The 12,055-nt window shown below is 43.0% G+C and overlaps 2 protein-coding genes across 4 annotated transcripts; both read right to left on the bottom strand.

The window, feature by feature from the left end:
- Positions 1-746: 746 nt before the first annotated feature.
- Positions 747-3,120, bottom strand: LOC115383293 (cornifelin homolog A-like). Its single transcript, XM_030085448.1, has 4 exons — positions 2,834-3,120; positions 2,073-2,189; positions 1,579-1,733; positions 747-971 (listed from the first exon to the last, which is right to left on the bottom strand). The coding sequence occupies exons 2-4, from the start codon at positions 2,185-2,187 to the stop codon at positions 858-860; spliced, it is 384 nt and encodes a 127-aa protein (XP_029941308.1). The 5' UTR covers positions 2,188-2,189; positions 2,834-3,120; the 3' UTR covers positions 747-857.
- Positions 3,121-3,522: 402 nt separating this feature from the next.
- On the bottom strand, positions 3,523-9,377 carry LOC115383280 (cornifelin homolog B-like). 3 transcript variants are annotated; one of them, XM_030085436.1, is made up of 4 exons: positions 9,303-9,377; positions 8,003-8,081; positions 7,732-7,886; positions 3,523-4,714 (listed from the first exon to the last, which is right to left on the bottom strand). In XM_030085436.1, the coding sequence occupies exons 2-4, from the start codon at positions 8,073-8,075 to the stop codon at positions 4,532-4,534; spliced, it is 411 nt and encodes a 136-aa protein (XP_029941296.1). In that variant the 5' UTR covers positions 8,076-8,081; positions 9,303-9,377; the 3' UTR covers positions 3,523-4,531. The 3 variants fall into 3 exon arrangements, with proteins under 3 accessions (XP_029941296.1, XP_029941278.1, XP_029941286.1); XM_030085418.1 differs by having other exon boundaries at positions 7,976-8,081; XM_030085426.1 differs by lacking the exon at positions 9,303-9,377 and adding an exon at positions 9,019-9,100 and having other exon boundaries at positions 7,976-8,081.
- Positions 9,378-12,055: the final 2,678 nt, after the last annotated feature.

Raw genomic sequence — 12,055 nt, forward strand, 5'->3', positions numbered from 1 at the left:
TCTGCATTCATCGCACCGTTTCAAAGCTGACCTCCTGCTCACAAACATGTGAACAAAGCTGCTCAGACGTTCGCTGGTTTCAGAGCTTTTCCTTCCTCCAATTGTTCCGTGTCATGATATGGCTCATTTAAATCCTCATGACGGTGTTCACAGGATTTTCTCAGATACTGTTTACTATTAATCAAAACACAGGTCGGAATTTCGCGCAGCCCCGAAGGCGCAGTTGGAATCAAGCCTTTGAAGGCCATTTCATGCGGTTTTGCTTGTATTTGTTCCGATTTTGTTTGTGCCAACTCACACCTGAGGATAAAAGTTAGGCTATTTGTAGGTAATTTGGCAAAAACTAATGGAAAAACAGCTTTACTGCCATCATAGCCATGTGCAAAAACAATGAGAAGTCAAGAGTTTACTGCAAGATTAACCACAAAGTTGCAGGGAATTAGTTAAATAAATACTGGTGATTTATAATGTATAATGTATACATGTTTTGTTCACAAGTCCATACCCTTGGAAGTTAAGTTTCAAGAACAGTATTGCAGAGCTGCAAACTCTTTTTTTTGCCTTTTCATGTGAAAAGTGGAGAAAAATCCTCCTCTGTTGGGATGAACAGACCAGTTTAATTTGGAATTATTTGTGATCTGATCCATATAAAACGCTGAGTTGCACAACTTGACAAATGTAACCATTTTGTTCAAACATCAAGTTGTGTAAACTTTGAAGATCAAGTTGAAAACAAAAAGACAAACTGTCCAAAAACATTTTATTCCCTTTCATCAAACACATTTCGCATCATAACTGACTTATCGGGTTGTTAAATCTCTGTAATTGTTTTTCACTGCTCGCATCGGAGTGTTCAGTTATTTCTTGACGTCAGTGATCGGCTTGGTCCTGATTTTGATCTCTCTGGATATCTGACACCAGGTGCAGGGCCCGAGGAAGCAGGAGTACACGCAGTCCTTGCAGACCGTTCCCTGTGAAAACAGAGTCACAGTGAGAGGAGGCGATGGGGCCAACGAGACGGGAGGGGGAGACGCCCTCAGCAAGGAGAGTCCAAAAGAGTGTAGGTGTTAAATTCAATCAATGTCATCAAAATCATTCAAACTTCATTAAAGTAAATTTTACTTGTACTTTAACAACAAAGTACAGTTGTGTTAGTTAGTTAAGTAACTTAGCTTTTTCAGTGGTGCTGTAGCATCATTCTGTTGTCATACAGTGACATCTACTGGTCCCAGATGGTATAAACCAGTATTTAAAAAAAAAAATGTCATATATAGTCAAATACAGTAAATGTGCAAAATTGCAACCATCACTTTGACAGTGGTCATGACCAGACTGTTTTACAGATTGCATAACCATGACATTATTTAGAGAGTCCCCGTCTTTAAATAGTGGCCTGCAGTGTGTCGTGACTCTTGAACGGCCGTGTCGCTTCAATTGCTGGATGTTTGTGAGCAGCGTGAGTACAAGATTGTTGTGAACAGGTCAGACGCTGATCACAGATTAGATAAAGAGGAAATGCAGCAGTGACTTTTTTCATGCTGGCGTTCCAGCGCCGATAAAGCCTCGCTGTGCTCGTACCTCGATGCCGTACCGCTGGCGCACCGACACCCTGAGGGCCGTGGTCATCGGCGGGATCAGCCCGAAGGCGTCCAGCACCGGCAGCAGCGGACACTCGCCGGCCTCGTGGGCCGTTATGCAGGTGAAGCAGGGCAGGCACCAGAAGGCGAAGCAACCTGGGTCAGAAACGTGCTTAATGAGAGACCGCAGCTGGATAACATCAGTCCCAGTCAGCCCAGGATGAGCTTCTGGGCCTCGTAAAGACGCCTTATCTCGCTGAAATCAGGAGGTTTCGGAGTCGGTACAAATCCAAGGATACACCCACTTATCAGCTTTCTGCCATTTAACAGCACGTTAAAAATCCACAAAGTGATAAGAGTGTTCTCGGCTTCAGGGTTCACGTGCACGAGAGTGTACGTTTTAACCACATAAAGTGGACCAAGAGTTTCCTCCGCATGACTTCTGATGATCTGGGACCTGGTCTTTCTGCGTGGAAAACAAAGCAAGGCACTCACAATGGGGGAGGTCCTGGAAGCAGTCGAGGACGCCGGTGGACCACTCGTTGGACGTGGAGGACAGGATGAACGGCCGGGGTTGGATCACGGTCGTCTTATCTGTGCTATCCGACATGGCTACAGCAATAAATAGATAAATAAGGTGATAGCTATTATTTAGTGGATGCCTCAAATTCCAGATTCCATCCAGCAGCATTTAGATCATCTGAGGACTTCTGACTCCATTTTCTTTATTTTCTGTAAACATACATTCCAGTGTTTCAAGAGAGGCTTTTAATCCGTAGGATTATTCTGAAATTGTTCCATACTTGTCATTACTTTTTAAGTAGTTACCCAGTTCTGACCTGCTGAGCGTTACACGATTAAATCTTTTCATTTAAGCTTCTGTTTTCTCACTGGATGCATCATTTACTGTGTCTGTGAGCTGTCTGCTGCAGGCCTGCACAATCTTATGCATCTATTGGTTCTTGGTATATTTTGCTGTTTGTTTCTCATTTCCACTCATTTAGTTAGATGTGTCAGCCTTTAAAATGAGGAGAACAGATCAGAAAGTCGATCATTTTACAATACACTTTGCACTTGCAAACATTTGCTATTTGCAAGACTAAATAGTTCTGCAACAGGAGTAAACTGCCTCTACATAATGAAATATTTGAAATCTAAACAAAAAAGAGATTTGATAATATCTGAATGGTAGCTCTAAAACAGTGCAGCCCCAATGAACCTGTCTGTGATTCATGGATCAGTGCTGATTGTCTTACCTTAGTGTTCCTGAGGGTGAGGAGCAGAGTGTGTTCTACACCTGGAAGATGAGTGACGGTCTGCAGGGTTCTGTAACATCTTGTGCAGCTGCTGAACAGCAGGACAATGTAGGTCCATGTCACCGACTGGTCTTTCCAGTCTGACTCCGGACCAAATAACGTCAGCCGTCAGACATCGGACTATCTGCCCGTCACTCATCATTTCTAAAATCTCAGACATCACCGCAGGCTGAAATGAAGCCACGTTCGAGTTATGCCAGCGATTTGATTGACTGTGATATAATCAGTGATGAGGTTTGTTTCTCTTTGCGTCGGCCAAACAAACTTTTTTCAACACGATACCAGAGATATTGTTGATTCAGACGTTTCCTTCAATTCTCATCAGCGTGGTGTTTTCACATCTCCGTCACAATATTGAATGTTTTTTTTTGGAGAATCCATTCAGCGAGTGCTGAAGGTGCTAAAACTAAACAGCCACATTTAATCTAGTATTTGGTCTTCCTTCAGTGTGCCGAGAAAAATGGCAGATTGAATAGTAAACAGAACAGAAGCTCAGTGAATTCAACCTGGATACTAAATGGACCAATTACTGCCACCCAATGGATAAAAGTGGCGTTACATGAATTTCACATACTGCACCTTTAACTTCCACAGGTGGGCAGATGAATGAAAGAAATTCAGCTACAATGCATGTTTATAGTATTATTTATAGCAGTGAAATAATAAAAAAAAAAAATCACACAATCTAGAACATAAAAGTCCTGGAAATCATTTAGTGTAGAAGTCCAACTTTGAGATCTGAGAATATTGAAGAATGAAGCCGGTTGAGCTAAAAGATCTCCTGCCTCTTGTCGTTTTTTGCCCATATGGAATTCTTCTTCTACTACACTTCAATTCAAACACATAGTAATGAGCTTAGCATCATAACAAACTTTTGTACAAACTATTGGTGTTGGCTATATGAGCAGCAGATCTTGCTATCAGATGGAAGAGACAATAAAGAGACCTGCTTGTGCAACATTGCAAATTCCAGGACATGGACCTTGTATTTGAGGGAATTTTTACCTTCACTTTTGAGAAGGAGTTATAACCCTTTAACCCTCTGCCTGTGCATGCAGACATTGTAATTTTTCATTAAAGCACTTATTACTGTCTTGACAAAAAATATACATGAGAGCATTTCACAGTTGTTCCCCTTTAACCAAAAATAACAGCAGTGCAGACGGGGCAGTGGCGACATGGAGGTTCCACATCTTTCACACAAAATTTACATGAGAGAAATGTAAAATAATATTCAAATCATGCAGGGAAACACACTAAAACTCCCAAATATATTAGAAAAACTGGTGGAAACACGACAACACTAACAGTCTTTGCTTTTCAAAGATTTCAAGATACTGGACTTTTTTTTATCATTGGAAACAATAATTAATTAGAAATCCTTTGTGCATCTGTGTTACTTTTCAATGCTGAATGAACCAATGGCACTGAGATGGAAAAGACCCCATCAAAGACGAACTCAGGAATGAGTTTTATCACAGTTCATTCACTTCATCTTGGAACAAAGTGAAGTTTCCGCCTCTCTGCAGGACTCATTGTGTCTGCTCAATCCTCTGAGGTAACAGGGAGTGGCTGCAGACTGGAGGAAGTGTGATTAAATCCCACTCCTGTACTCTGGAGGACCTGGTCTGCTGGTGTTTAGACCAAGTGCGCCCCCTGCAGGGAGGTCAGAGCGCTGTATCTGACTGAGGAGGAGGAGGAGGAGGAGGAGGAGGAGGCCTGAGCTGCTGCTGCTGCTCTTCTCTTCAGCTCCCTTGAGATCTGGAGCCAGGATAGCGGGTAGCAGCAGCATCCGTACAGGCAGTCGCTCCACACGCTGCCCTGCAGGAGACGGGTTGAAACAAAGAAATTTGCATTTAAGTGCAAAGGAGATGTGTTTACTGACATGTGTGGCAACCAATAATAAAATTACTGCTGCACTGATTCTATCCAGAGAAACTTCCAGCAACAATCTGGTTTCCTTAACCTTTAAGCCACCACTAACCCATAAGTGTAAAACACACAAAGCATACATCTTCTAGAAAGTTGGCGTGAAAAGCCGGTGTTGTGTTTTTGGTGAGGATCCGCCCTCCGAACACAGCCAGTCTCCAGCAGCCAAGTCTTTGCTCACAGCAATATGAAGGGTTTGCCAGTAAATGTTGGGCTGGAAAACGGTGGTGGGCGAGATCTGATAAATCAATACAGTCTGAGAGACGCGGCATGCGGCTCCAGCATGTGACTTCTCCTTCATGAGGCGTCGGCTCACATTCTGTTTGTCTGATCAACTTTTAGCATGATTTATTCTCTATTGTAATCGTAAGCTTTAGCATTCGGCAGAGCCATTCAGCCACGCTGTGAATTCAATGTGGGAGGTGATCATCAACAACCGGCTCCATCTCTCCACCTACAAGACTTTATGGATCTCATACAGTTATGGGCTAAGCGTGACTTCATGAGTGCAGAAGCAACCAAAATCTCCACTGCATTGTTTCGAGTGGACCTGGACATTTCCTGAAGCGTCCTCGATGCGTGCAAAAAAACAGCTAATTTGCTTTTAACTAGTGGCTATTGCCATGTCTTTGCCCATCTTTTGAAAGATTACAATGTGAATCACCATGATCAGACAAAACACACAGCAAAATACAAAAACTTGGTCACAACTTTGAGCGCACTGCTTTGTATTGAAAGATAAATTCACGCTGAATGGACTTTTCGAGAGCACGTTGCTCAGTCCTTTGTTTTTCCCCTAAACTAAAACTAATTGGCCACCCCTGGCGTAGAGACCTGGGATCTTTAGCATGCCATGTGTTCTCTCAGATATCCTGTATCCCCGCGGATTCAGTGTAGGAGGGTGAAACAAATGACTAAAATGATGAGTGTGTGCCTGAGAACAGGTCTGTATCTAAATCTGTGTGCATACAGCCTGCTGGCTCGATCTTCACCTGGTTCTGGTTCTGTATCTTTTCTTTAATCAATGTGATATTTTTCCTCAAAGCTCAGCCACTCAGCTGTGATCAGCTCAGATTTTAACTTGGATGAACTTTAAATTTCATTGAATATATCAGTTGGGAAAAATCCTTTTTCACTGTGTTGCTATGAAACTTTAGAAGGGAGATTTATTTATTTTTTTAACTGAAAAAATCACCTTGTGAAAAAGAAAAGACAATGAAATTAAGTGAAGCTCCGAAAAACCAAACTGACAATAAGAGGCCCAAACTGTTGCAATACAATGTTGATGTAAAAAGATGCAAATCTATTACAGTATGGCACTAAGGGAGTAAAAGGTGACTGAAAACACAACACAAGATGGAAAAAGCTCCACCAACACTCTGAGTGACCTCTGAGATTTGATGACAAGTAAAGCAAAACAACAGAGAGATGCAAAAGTTTTATCTAATCGACCTGAATGCGCAGCTTTATTCTCACGGCTCCTTCCACAGCAGCCTACATGCTGTGACTTGTTTTCATAAGAATCTTCTGGCATCCTCCGAGCTCATGCTCTGCAATATTGACAGCGATCCACGGCCCACTCCGCCTCCGGAGAGGACAACATTACCAGCCGCCTCCTCTCCGATGGCAGCGCTCCAGCCTCTGCCTGCCTGCCTGCCTGCCTGCCTGGCCTTCCAACCACTCCCTCCACCTCCGTCCCGTATCTGCGCTTCTCTCTCAGACTGGCAGGGCTTATCCAGTCCATCGGACCTCACACCTCTCGCTCTGGCATGTGGGGTTTGCGTGTGAAACATCTGCTCGGCGCTAATGGGAGCAGCGATGGGCGACACGGCGCTGGTGTGTGCAGTCACGCACGTGGGTGAGCGTGTGGACGGACGGCACAGCAGGAAGGCAGAGCGGCATCAGCTCGTTCACGGCTCTCGCACAGTTTTAATTATTGACTTGATTTCGCCTCAGTGTGCACAGATCAGCCATAACATTAGGACCACCTGATCTGTTGGGCAAAGCGGGTGGTCGTAATTATACGGCTGATCTGAGAGTCACGAAGTTTGCAATAAAGCAATAATCTGTATCATTAGGGTTTATTATGAATGCTGCAGCTATTTCCCATGTGGACTTTCACCGTGTTGCATCACGGGGACGTCTCCATCTCCTCAGCAGTGATTATAATGACTCTGTTTAATTTAGCTGGAGGCAGAATGTGACCCAATTACGAGGAATCAGTTGATTATCATGAGACGTCGACTACAGCAGGGCCTTTTACTTGGCTTAATGACAGGAACACCTCAGGTTAAAGGAGCTTCTTAAGTTCTCCTGCTTTCGCAGCTGTCAAATCATTCATCACAGACGAAAAAAGAAAACCTGTATAAATGTATGGAGAGGCCTAAATCAGATGCGTGATTGAACTGTAAAAAAAACAGGGTTGTATTTGGAAAAATAAACGGGCCTATCATTTCAATCAAGCAACGGCCAACAACATTATGAAACTGCATGAAAATCTTGTGCAGGCGTTTCCAACCCGGGGTGAAGGACGCTCAGTGGGAAATGACAATAACAAGTCCTCGCCTGCTCAGACGATGGTCAAAATCAGATTACAATTTACATAACGGAGGAAATAAGACCAAATGAAAGAGTTCCCGTTCACATCTCGGCACTGCTGAATGGGAGAGTTTGACTGAAGCTCTGCAAGCACTGTCGCTCTGTGATTTGTTTTAATTCGACTGAAATGCCTTGTTAGGTTTCCTAAGTTACTCAGGCAGTTCCTGCCATCCGTCTGCTACACCTGCTTTATCCAACTTAGTCTTGAAGAGGGGGCGGAGTGTATTCCAGCTGACGTCGGGTGAATTCACAGTCCATCGCAAACACAGTGAGACACACAACTAAACAGCTGCTTGGATCCGATGCTGTACCTTGATGCCATATCGCTCCCTGACCGAGGCCCTCATGGCCAGGGAGGCCGGCGGCACGCAGCCGATGCAGTCCAGCAGAGGCAGGCAGGGACAGGCCCCCACGGCGCTGGTCACCTTGCAGGTAAACACAGGGAGGCAGCACAGAGCGAAGCAGCCTGCAGACACACACACCACAGCTGGTCAGACTCCTAACTTTGACAGTCAGGTAGCGGATCAGATGTTGATTCCTCAGTCACACACTCACAGTCTCCGAGGTCTTTGTAGCACTCACACAGGCCGGTGCTCCACTGCCCCCCCTCGTGACCCCGGCTCTGCGGCTGAGTCTGGATCGGCCGGCGGGACATGGTTATCTGTATGTGACAATAGATTACCGGAGGTATAAATAAAAAAGACTGATATAACAACCATTATCACAGAAAGTGAAAAGAAGCTTTTTTCTCCAAGAGCATTTAAACGACCACAGATCACTGTCACTGTGAACAAACAGTGTCACAGTATTACAGACTCCATGATGATCAGATCAGGGCTCTGTAGAGGCCGTATCATTTCTTCTATTATCACATATAGACTTCACTATATGATTGGGGTTATTGTACTCGATTAAAGATCAAATCTGAAACAGTCAGATGTTTTCTTGATGGCGTTGCATGATGGATCAACAGCATTATTTTTAGACGGTTATAATCATAACCTACCCTTTTTTGTGTTTAACAGTCTATAGCAATAATCATCTGCCAATGATAAAAAGTTTCCTCAAATCACACTTCTCTTGTGTGGTTGAATAGGTGAATTCTAATGAATATATTGGATTTTGTTTTGTTTTCCACTCTCTCTTCTCTTTGTATTGCCTGTGAACCGAGACAAGGGGGTCAAGAGAAGCAAAGGAGTTCAGACTCGCCTGTCTTCCCATACACATGAGAACAGAAACAATTCAGCGATTAAAGTGTTTTAAGTCTAAAACAAAATGTTCTCATTTGCTCTGATCGCTGGAAGTTGAAATAATCCACCCGATTAAACATAATTAACATTGTGTCTAAATTCACAAAGAGGCTCAATGAGGAACGGATTTCTTGTTTCTTTTGCATTTGCAACATAGTCCATCCAGTGTTTAAGGAACTCAAAGTGCCTGCAGGAAATTAGAAAAATAGTTTACTCATAAACCATCAGGAATGATGCAAAACACAGGAAATGGACTTCATAAATGTTTAACCTGAAACTCATCTGACCCTTGTTTCAAGACCAGTGGGAGTTAACCGCTTTTAAATTCGGTCTGTGAGCCGTTTGTACCTGAACTGCACGTAAATCCCCGCACCAGTGAGAAAGAACCGAGGTCACCAAACGGCAAACTTTACACCATGATTCCAGGAAGACGGTGAAAAAGATAAGAGAGAAGGTCTAGTGAAGGAGCTGAGGACACATTTCCATGCCCCCTCCCTCACAGAGGATTAAACACCGCTGTCTCGAGTTATTCTTTAGCTCCGTCCTCTTCGAGCAGAACGCTTCTCTCTCACTGCAGAGGAATGATTCACCTTCCTGCTCTGGAAGTTTAACCGGTGAAACACAAGACTTACCTGTTAAAGTTTCGCTCTCCAGCCGCCGGTGGCCAACTCTTCCCGCTCTGTTCATCTTCCGTCTTTTCCCTGCACCAGTATGTGGGAGCTGTTTGTGAAACTGCAGTGTTTTTGGTATAAATAAGAAACTCAAGACTATAAACAGGAGGCTCTGCTCCCATGACGGCTCTGACCTGGAGGTCGCTGTTTATCTATCTTCTCTTTATTCATTCATGTAGAGAATACCTGAGTCCATCAAGAAAGAAAAGGAAAGATACGGTTTGAATCCCTCTCAGATATTAACCAAGAATTGTTCTCGAGAGTTTTCAACATCAGGTTTTCCCGCGTAAAAGTCGGCGAGGAAACCTTGTGGGAATTTCGCACAAGACAAACTATAGTATCTAGAAGATTGTTTTCCTTTTGACCTTTCCTGACTTTAGATTTTCGGGGTTTCTTGAGCGGTGCATTGTAAAAAACAAAGTGATAAAAACAGAGCAGTCAAGTGAATTCCTCCCGTATCAAACAATCCCTTTCTCATCTTCCATGAGGGCGACTGCTGGAACTATCACTGGCACTGGAGATTAACAGGACCCACTTTCCTGCTTTTTTATTTTTTATTTTTTTTGTGCAGCAAAACATCTGCACATAACTTAGTTCTCAATCAGAATCAAATCTTATGGCATTTGGGAAGCCTTAGAACCTGATTGAACTGGTTTTCTTGATTCCATTGAGGATCTGATGGAGCAGGAAGTTCGCTGGCTCTGATCTTGCAGTTTGTTCAAGTTGGCGTTCATCAAAGAAACCCGACACGTTGAGAGATTCATCCGGCGGTAACAGGCTGAACCAGCGTTGTTTACCTGTGAAAGAAAGTTTACTCTTTCTTTTTGATATTCCATCTGGTACCGCCTTAAACCAAGTTAAGCTTTCATGGTTATTGTATAGTTCATCACATGTACCAACACTGCCCATAAAAACAGTCCACACTTCTTAGTATCCAAGCGCATGTTTATTTTTTATACCTTCTAAACAATAAGACAAAGAGTATTAGTGTGAAAACTATTACAGTTTCAAACCTTAAACCTCAACACAGAAACACACATTGAAGTTTATCAAACTTTACAAGTTAACATGTTGCAGTTCAGTGGATTAGCCTTGAGAATGTCCTCAAAGTTCAGTTGTATTGTCATTTTCCACTTTCCACTCGCTTCACGCAGACTGACGTTAACTCATGTGTCACAGCGATCACATTTTAATAGCATGAACATGTCACAGTGACCACAGAACCGACTCGCAAAGTCCACAAAGTTGTAAAATATTACACCACTTGATTACCAACATAGGAAAGAAACTGAAATGATCTACAGACTTGAGCTAAATAACATCACTTCTTGCTTTTATAACAAAAATACGCTACATATTCAGCATCAGTTATGCTATACTTTATGGTTTAATCTGTTTATATCAAGTAAACAAGAAAAAAGTAAGTTTGTAGATTATTGCCCGTTATTTCGGTTTCATCTTGTTTTTGAATCATCTCGTCTATTGATTCCAACACTCTCAGTAACTCTGACCTGTAAAAGAAATAAAACCCTTGAATCTCAAAGAGAATTCGCATTTTGGGACACGATTGATAGCTGAGGTTAGTTTAATTCTCTGCAGAACTATGATAACTGCAGTCATTTCAGTCGGTGATGTGAGGTCTTCCTCGCTCTAGGTGGTCCCGCCGGTTCACATCAGGGTGACCGGATAGAAACCATGCATCGCTGTGGCTTGGCAGAGTGCATGAAACCGTGGAAGGTCTGCGAGGTATAAGAAAAAAAACAAAACAAAACACAAAAATAAAGAAGCCGTGCGCAGAACAGAAGCTCTCTCCAGATCACACCCACACCTTATTACATCTCACTCACCGCGCCGCCTCAGATTGCTGCAGATGCAATTGATCAGGCTCTTTCTCTCCTTATTGTTTGTGGGCACAAGTGGGAAGGGACATTTCATCATTTTTCTCCCATGAGAATGATCTGCAATGACAACAGAAAATCACTATAAAACTGCAGCGTGGAAAACTTTTCATGCACATTTGTTTGAAATAGAAAGACCAAATACATACAAGTCCTTTAAAAAAAAACAACCTTTGGTCACTAATTGGCACTGTTGTTTAAGTTATTACTTACTTTTAAGTTACATGTAACTTCATGAAGTTCGACTGAGGTTAAATCTGTCAGTTTGAAATCAAACGGCGGCACACATACGTGATCTTGGTCTGTCGGGGTCGGTCATCAGTCTGTTAGAGTCCGATGCTTCCAACTGTGACCTCTGCCCTGCAGGTGAGAAGAAAAGAGATTTAAAAGACGAAGACACATTTGACAGATTCATCCCCATCCGGGATTGTAAAATTCCATTCTATTCTTAAAGAAAGCATTGAGAGAAAAGCTGAGAGAGACAGCAGCTCCGCAACAGAGGAACCTACATGAGCATCTGCATCGTCGGACTTCCTTTCCAGTCACTTCAAATCCAGCAGAAAGAGCTGAAAAACAAACATGTCGTTAAAGTGGACGGCATTAAACACCCGTTGTCCTCCATCACTTTGGTAATTAAGAAGATTAGAACAGCAAATCAGTGCAGAACGACTTCAAGACAACTCGTACTCGTGCTGAAGCTGTCGACCAGGATGATGAGCAGAAGAGTCGCGCCTCCGATTCTGGACATGCTCATGATGTCTTCTCCGAAAGCTCAGCGCTGAAATACAAGAAAAGAGAAACTTTGACTCTTATATA

Source organism: Salarias fasciatus, chromosome 3, assembly GCF_902148845.1.
Source record: "Salarias fasciatus chromosome 3, fSalaFa1.1, whole genome shotgun sequence".
NCBI lineage: Eukaryota > Metazoa > Chordata > Actinopteri > Blenniiformes > Blenniidae > Salarias > Salarias fasciatus.